The 12,963-nt window shown below is 33.6% G+C and overlaps 1 protein-coding gene across 1 annotated transcript; it reads left to right on the top strand.

Moving 5' to 3' along the window:
• Positions 1-2,552: 2,552 nt before the first annotated feature.
• On the top strand, positions 2,553-11,968 carry LOC131636694 (proline transporter 2-like). The gene is made up of 6 exons (XM_058907310.1): positions 2,553-2,860; positions 2,943-3,167; positions 10,159-10,253; positions 10,346-10,873; positions 10,954-11,184; positions 11,280-11,968. Exons 1-6 carry the CDS (start codon positions 2,734-2,736, stop codon positions 11,427-11,429), a joined length of 1,356 nt encoding a protein of 451 aa, XP_058763293.1. The 5' UTR covers positions 2,553-2,733; the 3' UTR covers positions 11,430-11,968.
• Positions 11,969-12,963: the final 995 nt, after the last annotated feature.

Raw genomic sequence — 12,963 nt, 5'->3', positions numbered from 1 at the left:
CTTACAATCACGGTCCTAGAACCTTTGTAGTATATTGGCAAGTGCATGTGATATCACAACGGTTAGTTAACTCAACCTTTGTGATAGACCTAAAGGTCTCAGGTTTGATTCTCAACAGCAACATCTAGGAGTTTATATTATTCTGGCGTTCAATATATGACCAGGATTAGTTTTTATAACCGTTGTCAAAATATATACTGTTTTTATAAAAGGAATTCTCTGCTTTTAAAAATATACACCCATTTGTGAATTGAATATCAAAACATGTATTACATCAATGACACAATTCCATTAGGAACCAAACAACCTACAATGTACAAACGAGAACATCAAATTATGAATAAGAAGTTGAAGAAACATCAAAGAAGGGAAATTGAAATTTGAAAAAACAAATTAGATGTAATAATTCAACAGCTTGAGGTAGCTCGTTATCCAAAAGATCTTTCCAACTCCAAGAGAAGAAAACATGGAGATTTAAAGAAATAATAATTAGAAGGAAACTTGACATACGTGCAAACCTTTTGGCTTTTAGACCTTCAAAGATTAGAGGAGAGGAAGAGTCAGAAGAACCAATTTAAAAGCTGAAAACCTCTTTGAACCAAAATAGAAAAAGAATTTCTTCCAAAGAAATCAGAGAAAAAGAATAATGAAAATGAGTACTTCTACTAAAACTTCATCCAAGGAAATCAGAGAAGAGGAACAACCAAAATACAAAATGAATACTTCATCCAATGGTGAGAAAATAGAAGCTGATGTGATTGTAGAGGTCCAAGTCGTTGAAAGAGGCCATGCTCTCGAACCTTTAGGACCCAGGAGAGCTCTCAGGAAGAGGAGATCAAGAAGAAGAATGGTGAAAAGGCCAATCATCATCGATTTTGATGATGATGATGAAGAAGTAGATTATACTTGGTCAAACTTTCTCTCAGCCAAAGGATTTATATTTGATTAATAATAATTTTTATTTAATGAAATTTTTTGTAAGTTTTTACTATGTCAAACTTTATGTAAGTTTATTGAATGAAATTTTTACTTGTCAGCTTAAGGTTACATCTAATATAAGGCTTTCTTATATGATTACAGTTTCTTATATGCTACTAAATCAAAACACAGTTCCAACAAAACAAAAAATACGGTAAAATACTTAGAAATTATAACAAAGATATAACTCTAAACCTTAAGCATATGCATATCCATAACAACAATATAATATTTGTGTTCACTTCTATATCTAACAGAAAAACCAAAAGCATATGAAACATGTACAATATACAATATGAACACAAACTGAACAATATACAAACGGTAAATATGAACCAAGAACAATATACAATATTGAATGAAATATGAAGCAAGCAACATGTATATCCAGAAAAAAGGAATGAAAACCGAATATGAATAGTATCATACTTCGAAGATGAGGAAGAGAACAAGAATGAAGATGTTAAAGATTTGCGATTCAAATGAACGAAGAGGGTAAAGATTTGAGTTCCAAATGAATGAATATGATAACGATACAAACTACACTTCCGCTGTCGTCTTTGGTTCGCTTGTTCGTCTAGGGCATCTTATGAAAGGAATGCACAATAAGTTTTGTTTTAATTTATTAGTAAAACCTTTAACCACAGTTGAGTCAATCCACCATTGTTAAATCATTTTCAATTTATGTTTTCAATATTGGGCTTAGTGACACAAGCTTAATGTACTCGAAAAAATAGAAAAAATGTAGTTGCTGAGAATCTAAGCTTGTTACCCATAATTTATCACCATAGTTTTCAAGAACAACCGCCATTAAATTACTTTTAATAATCAACGAGTGCTATAACTTTAACATATTACAACAATGTATATGATACCGTTATAGCTCTGACATTGTTGTATATGCTTTTTATAGTAGTGACTTATACCGTTGTTGACACCCTTACCACGTCATGAACACTTTCACTTGACCACCACCTTGGCAAAAAAAAAATTATATAAAAAATCAATCTCTTAATTGAACCATCGACTCTAATACCACTTATTAGAGAGTCTATAAAATGCGAGAGTTACAACTAGGTAGGACCATGTTGAAAATCAAGTGTGAGGAAGAAGTCCCACATTGGTTAGAAAAGGAAAAAATGAACACTTTATAAGTGAGAGAACCCACACATCTATCACCTTAAGTTTTAGGTGGACAAGTGGTGTGTCTCTCACAAAAGTGTGTCCAAGTTAAAATGCTCCCTCGTTGACCCCCTCGAGTTGCCTCTAACATTGGTATCAAATCCTTTGGTTTTGAGAAAGGGACCGAGTGGAAGTTAAAATGCTCCCTCGTTGACCTCCTCAAGTTGCCTCTAACATACCAAAAGAAACTTTGATACAACATATTCGTCTAAAACTTTAAAACAATAAATGTATGGGGAGTGTCTGAATCATTTATTTAAATATTCAATATTTTCTCCTTTCATATGATGTTTTTAAGACTAAAGGCAAATAAACTTGTCCTCCAATAAAAAAAGCTGAAAAATACTAATTTCACCACCTTTTTCGTTTTGTTTTTTACCTCTTCAAATAGTAGATGTTTGAATATATATAGTTCACCTTAAGTTAACGACAACATAATTCCAATCATTTATCTTCTCTTCAGACCACTGACTTATCCATCCAAATTATTTGATATACTCACATCCACTTGCACCTTATTTTGCTCCAAGCTTTTCGATACTCGACAACCAAAATCTTGCACTAAGATTCACCATGGATGTGGAAGGAAGAACAAGCAATGCCAATGACAACTCTCTCACTCACAACCCCGAACATGTTCAAGAAAAGGATATCCCAAATGATAGTTATGACCTTTCTACTGCCCATACTATTGACCGAGGTATTGTTTGTTCTTATTCTCATCAGCTAAATTCTTTTTTATGTAAACTAGTTTGTTTTTCACATGATGTTTTAATTTGCAGATTCGTGGCAACAAGTGGGGTTGATGTTGGTGACAGGCTTCAACTGTGGTTGGATATTCAGTTTCTCGAATTTGATTATGGTTCCACTTGGTTGGACTTGGGGTGTTATATTGCTTTTTGTTGTTGGATTCTACACAGCTTATGCTAATTGGCTCTTGGCAGCTTTTCATTTCATTGATGGACGTAGATTCATCAGATACAGAGATCTCATGGGATTTGTTTATGGTTAGTTTTTTATTTTATTTTTTAAATTTTTTATTCATTTTCCAAAACAAATTATGGAAGGATGTTTTTGCACCACAAATACAAGTTTTGCACCACAAAAACAAATTATGGAAGGATATTTTTATAGACAAGTTTTAAATATTTATTTAAATTTTTTATAAAATGACTCGAGTATATAAATATCTCACTAAACTTAATCTCAATATTGATTATATTATGTTTACTTAAAATTGATATTCTGAATTGGATGTAGATTAGAAACCAATATGATAGAATATAAAAAAAAAAAAAAAACTAATTTAACTCAAAATAAATATTATTTAAAAAATAAAAAATTAAATTTAATATGATATAAATTAAAAATAGAAAGAGAAAATTGAAATAAAATTAAAAATACATATTTATTAATGAGTTTATTAAAATTCAAACAAAATATTTAAAAATAAAATTATTACTGAATTTTTTTAAAGTTACTGATAAGAATTTATTTCTTAAAAATTTGTTATTCAAAGTATACTTATTTTGCAATGTTTTTTTTGGGCAGTTACCCCATAAAAAATACAATTAAATGCCAATTTAGGCGATGTTTTTTTTTTTGCTTTATGCACTCTGGTTCCTAGGAGAAAGAGACCCTAGTAATCCAGAGTTCGTGCCGAGAGGTTATGGCGCTGGCCAAGTATTGTTCCCATCAGGAATCGAACTCGGTATTCCCCGAACTCCGTCCTTAGCAGGAGCTCGTTTACCACTCGAGCCCAATTGTTTGGTTAATTTAGGCAATGCTTTACTACAACACGTAACAAGATGAAATCATCGAAGCATTAAAGGAAATGTTTAATACGACTATCAAACTGACATAAGAAATGTTGGGGAGCTATTATGAGTATTGATATAAAGTTGAGAGTTTTTCATTATGAAGCATTGATAGGATTATGCACATTTATGAAAGATACACCACTTATCCACCTAAAATTTTAAAATTATAGGTGAGTGAATTCTCTCACTTATATATTCTCAAGTCACCATATTCCTATCGAATAACACTATTTCTCCACTTACTCACACTTATATTATTATTTCAACAAGAAATACCAAAACAAAAGCAACTAACGAAGCAATAGAATGAGTTACAAACCTCCACCCAATAACACACTCCTTAGAATTCGGAGTATCAAATCCACCATCAACAAACCAAAAACACCATGGCTACATCAAAACTACTGAACATTCCGATGCAGACCATACCCCATGAACTGATATTGGTTTAAGACACTAGATACGATTCTAAAGCCAATCAACAAAAGAGTAAGTTTATAGATAACCGACTACAAAACTAACTGCAAGTAAAAAAAATACTCTTCCCTTTTATTAGAAGTGTGTATTCTATACATTTTATTATACTTGTACTATTCTGTTCCATATAGGTAGGCAGTTAAAATAGTTAGTTAGGTGGTTAAAAGTTTGTTACCTTACAGTTACTTGCTATGCCTAGTATGTAATGCTAGTAACTGTCATATTGTAAAGTGTGAAGTTTACACACAAATATTATTCAATCATAATGCAGAGCATTTTACAATTCTAGTATGGTATCGATCGCCTCCGATCCTTTCTCTTGCGCTATTCTTCCTTTTCGCCATTATCACCTTGCTTGAGTTCTGAGCTTTAGAGAAGCTCCGATCTTTTCCTCTTGCACCTTCGTCTTCACCATCAATGACGGCTTCACCTTAACCAAATACACCACTTGGATCGTTTCCAAACTCCACAAATCATAGCGTCTTTGGACCGAAAATATCCATCAAGCTTCAGGAGAACAAATTTCTCCTATGGAATCAAGAGGTAGAAGGTATCATCCTCTCCCACAAACTTCACAAATTCGTGGCAAATCTGCAAATCCCTTCGATCTTCAAATCCGATGATGATCGTATTGCTAACAAGGTTTCTGAAGAATATGAAACCTGGATCGTTCAAGATCAAGCTCTTTTCTCTTGGCTTCTTTCTACAATTTCGGAATCGGTTCTTCCTAGGGTTCTTTCTTGCAAACACTCCTATCAGATTTGGGATCAAATCCACAAACATTTCAATGCTGTGATGAAAGATAGGGCTCATCAACTCAGAGCCGAATTGAAAATAACAAAGAAAGGAAACCAATCAATTTCTAAGTATGTGCTTCGTATTCGAGCTATTGCTGATGTGCTTCTTGAAATTGGAGATCCTATTTCAGATAGAGATCAAATTGATGCGATTCTACAAGGCTTACCAGAGGAATACAATCCATTTGTCATGATAACTTATGGCAAAGGTGAACTCTAATCCATATATGACATTGAAGCGCTTCTTTATGTTCAGGAAGCTCAATTGGATAAGTATTGCCAAGAACTTGCACTTACAACAACTACAACTAATCTTGCTCATATTGAAGACTCTAATACCAAGTCCATCAAAGGTGGCTTTCAGCAAGCAAGAGGCAGAGGTAACTACTCTAGGGGACGTGGCCGTGGCAGAGCTCGTGGCACTTTCACACTTGGGAATCGACCTACCTTCCAGTTGTGTGGCAAATATGGTCATTCAGTGGTAGATTGTTGGCATAGGTATGATGAGAATTTTGAAACTGTGCCACCAAAGACTACTCAGCAATCCACCTCTGCTACTGATGATCAGAAGGACAAAGCTACAAGCTCCACTCATGCCTCAACATTAATGGCTAATCAAGAAAACTTCTCCATTCCTACCAATCTTGAAGCACAGGTCTGGTTTGCTGACTCGGGTGCTTCCCATCACATTACTCCTCATAAATCTTACACTCAGCCCCCACAATCATACACTGGCTCTAATAAAGTCCTGGTTGGTAATGGTTAGGCCTTAAATATTGAATCTGTAGGGATAACACATATTAAATCTAAGGCTGCCTCATATCCCTTATTATCTCTATCTGAGCTCTTACATGTCCCTAGCATCACTCGTAATTTACTTTCTGTTTCCAAATTTGCCAAAGATAATAAAGTCTTTTTTGAGTTTCATGCTAATAACTATATTGTAAAATCTCAGGCATCTAAGGAGGTACTCCTAGAAGGATCCCTTGATGCTAATGGCCTATATTGTTTTCCCAATTTGTCCTTGGAGTCCACTTTGCAACCTGCTGCAAATTCTGCCAATGTGTTGAGTTCTGAACAGGTTATAAATTCTTCAGTTTCCAATGTTAATAAATTTTCCTTATGGCATAATAGGCTAGGGCATGCTAATGCAGTAGCAGTAAAGTCTGTGCTCAAACTGTGTAATCTTTCTTTAAGTAATAAAGATGATATTGAATTTTGCAATTCTTGTTGCTTAGGTAAATCTCATAGAATTTATGCTCCTTTAACATCAACTATTTAGTCTAGTCCATTTGAGCTTATTAATACAGATCTTTGGGGACCTTCCCCTAATCCTTCTAGTCAAGGATTTTACTATTATATAGCCTTTGTAGATGTTTACACCAAGTATACTTGGGTGTATTTTTTCAAACATAAGTTTGAGGCCCTAGGAGTCTTTAAACAATTCCTCACATTTGTTAACACACAATTTCAAACCAAAATCAAAGCTATCCAATCTGATTTTGGTTGTGAGTACATGCCCTTCACAAAATTTCTCAATGATCTTGGCATCAATCACAGACTGACTTGTCCTCACACCTCTTACCGGAATGGTATGTAGAGAGAAAACATAGAACCATAGTAGAAATGGGATTAACCCTCCTTGCTCATGCTAATCTTCATATGGAATATTGGGATCGTAGTTTTTCTGCAACTGTGTATCTCATTAACAGACTCCCAACACCAGTCCTCACTAACTTCACCTCTCCATATCATGCTCTCTACAAGCAAATTCCTGATTACTCCAAATTAAGGACTTTTTGCTGCTCTAGCTTCCCTCATCTAAGACCCTACAACAAAAATAAACTCCAACTTAGGAGTGCAGAGTGTGTGTATCTAGGGGTCTCTCCACAACACAAAGGATATAAATGTCTAAGTGGTGATGGCAAAATATACATCTCAAAAGATATGATTTTCAATGAAAAGGTCTTTCCCTATCGGACCTTGTTCAAAATCACAACACAGTCTGGTACATTTGGTCCCCCCAAGTCTATTCCTCTCTCTATAATTCTGCCAACTGTACCTACTGACAGTGGCAATATAATATTGAATAGCAGCAGTCCTGTTCAGACTACACTGCCCCATAATGGAGTCCAACCCAGTCCTTTACCAACTCTCCTTCTATGAATCTTGAAATACCTGCCAGTCCCACTAAAGATATACCTTCTGTCCCTGAAGAGGCACAAAGTGTCTCCTTACAACCTACAAAACCAGCAAATGAAAATATTCAAAGCCCTCCCTCTAAAACCAATGAGCCTATTGCACCTCCCTTGGTTGCAAATCAACATGCTATGCTCACTAGAGGAAAAATAGGGCAACTCAAACCCAAAACATTTCTGGCTCATTGTGAACCAACAAATTTCAAACAAGCCTTAGCTCAACCTAAATGATTTGAAGCTATGCAACAAGAGTATGATGCCCTGGTAGCCAAAAATACTTGGACACTCACCACTCTACCTTCACACAGAAAAGCCATGGGCTGTAAATGGGTTTTCAAATTGAAAGAAAACTCAGATGGTACCCTGAATAAGCACAAAGCTAGACTTGTGGCAAAAGGCTTCAACCAACAATATGGGTTTGACTTCCATGAAACCTTCAGCCCTGTAGTAAAGCCAGCCACCATCAAAGTCATTCTTACCCTAGCCTCGACCTACAAGTGGGATGTTCAACAAATAGACATCAACAATGCCTTCCTCAATGGTAGCTTACAAGAGGAAATCTATATGCAATAACCACCAGGATTTGAGACATCTAATACAACTCTGGTTTGCAAACTAAATAGAGCTATCTATGGCCTAAAGCAAGTTCCAAGGTCCTGGTATGAAAAGTTACATCAAACACTTTTTAGCTTTGGTTTTGTAGCAAGCAAGTGTGATCATTCTCTTTTCACCTACAATCATCAAGGTGTTGTATTATATGTGCTTGTATATGTAGATGATATTCTTGTGACAGGTTCTTCATCTCATCTCATTCATAAACTGATCAACCAACTTCATCATCAATTTGCTCTTAAAAAGTTAGGGATCCCTGAATACTTCCTGGGTATGGAAGTCAAATATCAGAGGAATGGGTCTCTTATACTCACTCAAACAAAGTACATTAGAGATCTCTTGGCTAGATTCAATATGGAAACTTCAAAAGGAGTCCCTTCCCCCATGCTCAGTCAATGCAAGCCTAGCAAATTTGGCAGTGATGTTATGGAAGATTCACTGTTCTACAAATCTATGGTAGAGGCTCTTCAATAAATCACACTTACAAGACCAGACATAGCTTATTTTGTCAATAAGGCATGTCAATTTATGGGAAATCCTTTGGATAGCCATTGAAGCATGGTTAAGAGAATTATCAGGTATTTGAGTGGCACATCCATTCTTGGTCTACTGCTATCTCCTGCTCACCCAAATCAGGCACTTTCTCTGAGAGCTTATAGTGATTCTGACTGGGCTAATGATCCAGATGATAGGAGATCAACTTTTGGTACATGCATTTTCATAGGTCCAAATCTGATTTTCTGGAGTTCAAAGAAACAGGCCATTGTTGCTAGGTCAAGTGCTGAGGCTGAATATAGGGCCTTAGCTCACACTACTGCAGGAGTTCTATGGCTGGAATCACTGCTAGAAGAACTTAAAGTGAAGTACTTTTCTCCTACACTTCTCTGTGATAACTTAAGTGTTGTGCTTTTGTCTCACAATCCGATTCTCCATGCAAGAACAAAGCATATTGAACTGGATATGCACTTTGTCAGAGAGAGAGTTATTGCCAACAAACTCAAGATTCAGCATGTACCTGCCTCTGCTCAACTTGCAGACATAATGACCAAGCTCCTTTCAACTGCTGCTTTCCAAGATTTGAGGAACAAGCTCAAAGTAGTTTTACTTCCACCACATTGATCTTGTGGGGGAGTATTAGAAGTGTGTATTCTATACATTTTATTATACTTGTACTATTATGTTCCATATAGGTTAGGCAGTTAAAATAGTTGGTTAGGTGGTTAAAAGTTTGTTACTTTACAGTTACTTGCTATGCCTAGTATATAATACTAGTAACTGTCATATTGTAAAGTGTGAAGTTTACACACAAATATTATTCAATCATAATGTAGAGCATTTTACAATTCTAGTACCTTTCAAGTCTTTCATGTTTGTTATCTTATCAGAAAAGTGTTTCTCATTACGCAGTAACTAAATAGACCAAATGACCGCATATCAAATCACGACAAAACTCTTTTAAATTAAACTTAACCTCTAAAGATATGAAAAACATTCAACCATGGATAGAAGAATGCAATAAGCCGATAAAGGGTCTTTAGACAATACTAAACTCTAACACTTATAGACAACACCATGCACTACACTAGCAGAAAGAAATGTACAAACCTGGAGCTCAAAATAACAAATAGAGAGTACTTCAAAATCAAATAAACTTGTATTCTAAAAGAAAGATAAATCTGAAAGTGTAAAATTGGTCTAAATTAACACACCAAGCCACAACATGAAACAACCAATATTGGTAGACAACCAAGATGCATGTATGACATAATCTGAATATGTTGTTCAACCTTCCAACACTAGTGAGTTGAAATGTTGTGAAACCAATCATATCCAATCAACTACATGTAGAACAATTGAAATCTATCTTCAATTTTCATATTCACCAAACTAAACAATCAAATAATCTTTTGAAAAGGAAACAGTTACAGTAAATGAGTTGATTACCAAAATCCAATATAGCATCATGATTTTAGAAGTATCCATGCTTCAGAAACGAATTAACATTCTTTTATTTCAAACTTCAATCATATTGTACTCTTAATTGAAACTCTGAAGGAGATTCTTAGTTGAATTATTTCTCCTTAATTTCCGAAGGAAAGAAGATGTATCACCTCACATGGATTTCTCAGTTTCTGACCCTTCTTCTTGAAAACATGGGTTTCATCCTCCTTGGAGGCAAAGCACTGAAGGTAAAAATCAAGTCTACAAACATAAACTATTGTTTTGAATCGAACTAGTCAATTCTGAGAAAAAAATGATTGTTTTTACCTTTATATGACAGGAAATCAACGCAGAATTCAGTGATTCTCCCTTAAGACTTCAATACTACATAGCGATCACCGGAGCAGCATATCTCATATTTTCCTTCTCCATTCCAACATTATCCTCAATGAGAAACTGGCTAGGAGCTTCTGCAGTCATCACCCTCGCTTACATAGTATTTCTTCTCATTGTTGTTGTCAAAGATGGTAAATCAAATACCAACAAAGATTTCACCATCACCGGAAGCAAAGTGAACAAGGTATTCAATAGCTTTGGTGCTATTTCTGCAATCATTGTTACAAACACCAGTGGCATGCTTCCTGAAATACAGTCAACTTTACGTAAACCAGCGGTAAAGAACATGAGAAAAGCCTTGTACTCACAATTTACAGTGGGAATCTTGTTCTACTATGGTGTTACTATAATTGGATATTGGGCTTATGGATCAATGGTATCTTCTTATCTTCCCGAAAACTTAAGTGGACCAAGATGGATCAATGTCATTGTTAACGTCATCGTTTTTCTACAATCCATAGTTTCTCAACATGTAAGTATTTAGCATATATCTCATCATATAAGTATTTATTGAAATGCAATTGAACAAACTAATGTTCAAATAAAATGCAGATGTTTGTGGCACCGATTCACGAGGCTTTGGACACTAGATTTCTTGAAATCGACAAGGGTATGCATTCGGGAAAGAATTTTAAACGTTTATTTCTACTACGCATCTGCTTCTATACCAGAAACACATTCGTTGCTGCTGCATTTCCTTTTATGGGTGACTTTGTAAATTTGCTTGGCTCATTTTCACTTGTTCCCCTCACTTTCATGTTCCCAAGCATGCTCTTTCTTAAGGTTATTATCTCTATCCTTTACTAACTCTCTAGAATGTTATTAATTATTATTATACTTGACTAATTAATTTGTTTATGACTTTGTTTTAAATTAAGATAAAGGGAAAGGGAGCTAGAATTGAGAAGAAGGCATGGCATTGGATCAACATTATATTTTCATTTCTACTTACAATAGCAACAACAATTTCAGCTCTTCGGTTCATAATCGACAACATCCAAAAGTATCAATTCTTTGCTGATGCATGATTTTGGATTACCCATTTCATCAATTATATCTTATATGCATTAGTTTTAGTAATTAACAAAGAGAAGGCTTGATTGCAATTTTGGTCCCTGTTATTATTTTTTATAGTTTTGGTCCCTATTTTAAAATCCGGAATTTTAGTCCCTATATTTTAGTTTTTTTGAGAATTTTGGTCCCTACAAATTCGAAGACAATTTTAAATGAAATAACGCTCAAATTAATGATGTGTCAGTGCTAGTTCAACAGTGAAATGTTCAAAAAAAACTAATTTTATTTAAGATTTATGTTGAACATATCATCAATGTGAGTTCCATTTCATTAAAAATTGCCTTCGGATTTATAAGAGGACCAAAATCATAAAAAAAACTAAAATAAAGAGACTAAAAAAAATGATAATAGAGAGACCAAAATTGCAATTAAACCCAAATAGAATTGAACTCACATATGCACTTGGTGGCAAACCATTACATTTGAATAATGTAAAATCAATGTATCATTGACCGAACAAGAATTGGCTACCTTAAGGATGTTGTTACCTTTGTGCCTTTCTCTTTATCTGTCTAGCCATTTGTTTATCCCAACAAAATATATTATTTTTAGGGAATTTTTTTATTGATCCTCTAACCTTCTTGGTCACCCGCGGCAAAATTTTCAGAATGTCCTTATATTTTGGAAATGCATCTCCGAAATCACTTTTTTTCTGAAAAAATGTTAATTTCGGAAGTGCACTTCCGAAAACAAAAAAAAAATGTGTTTTCGGAGATGCATCCCCGAAAACACAAAAAAAAAAGTGTTTTCGGAGATACATTTTCGAAATCAACTTTTTTTTTTTTGCGAGAGGGGTGTCTTCGGAGATGCATATCTGAAATATTCAAATTTTTAATCTTAGAATGTTTCGGATATGCATTTCCGAAAAAATTATTATTAAATATATATCATTATCATTAAGATAAAATAATAATTATTAACATTTTTTTTAAATTAAAATATTTTATAGTTATTATTTATAATTAAATTTTTTCAACAATTTTTTATGCACATTTTGAAAACTATCTATTACTTTATTTACAAATAAATTATTTGATATTTTATTTTAATTAAATATAAAAGAATTTAATTTTAATAAAATCAAAAAAACAATGAGAATATTTTAAAAAAATTAAAAAAAACTTTTTATTTCGTATAAAATCAATTTGATAGAAATTATAGTAGTAAATGTAAATAGTACTGTGTTAAGTGAATAGAATTAAAATTTAAGTGAATCTCTAATATGTAAATATATTACACATATAAATATTAATTTTATTCTTTAATTTAAATAAAATTGAAGAAAATAATGAGAAATTTTTTTAAGAATAAGAAAAAGAATTTTTTTCATTAACATTAATATGGTAGTAAATTTTTAGTAGTAATATAAAATGTACGTTAGTTGATCAAATTTTTAGTAGTGTTATTTATAATTAAAAAAATAATTAAATTCATTTTTGTAAAAGTAGACTTATGTGTTATTTATTTATTTATTTGACATTATCTGAA

The sequence above is a fragment of the Vicia villosa genome, linkage group LG1, assembly GCF_029867415.1.
Source record: "Vicia villosa cultivar HV-30 ecotype Madison, WI linkage group LG1, Vvil1.0, whole genome shotgun sequence".
Classification (NCBI taxonomy): Eukaryota; Viridiplantae; Streptophyta; class Magnoliopsida; order Fabales; family Fabaceae; genus Vicia; species Vicia villosa.
This window is presented reverse-complemented; position numbering and strand designations above follow the sequence as displayed.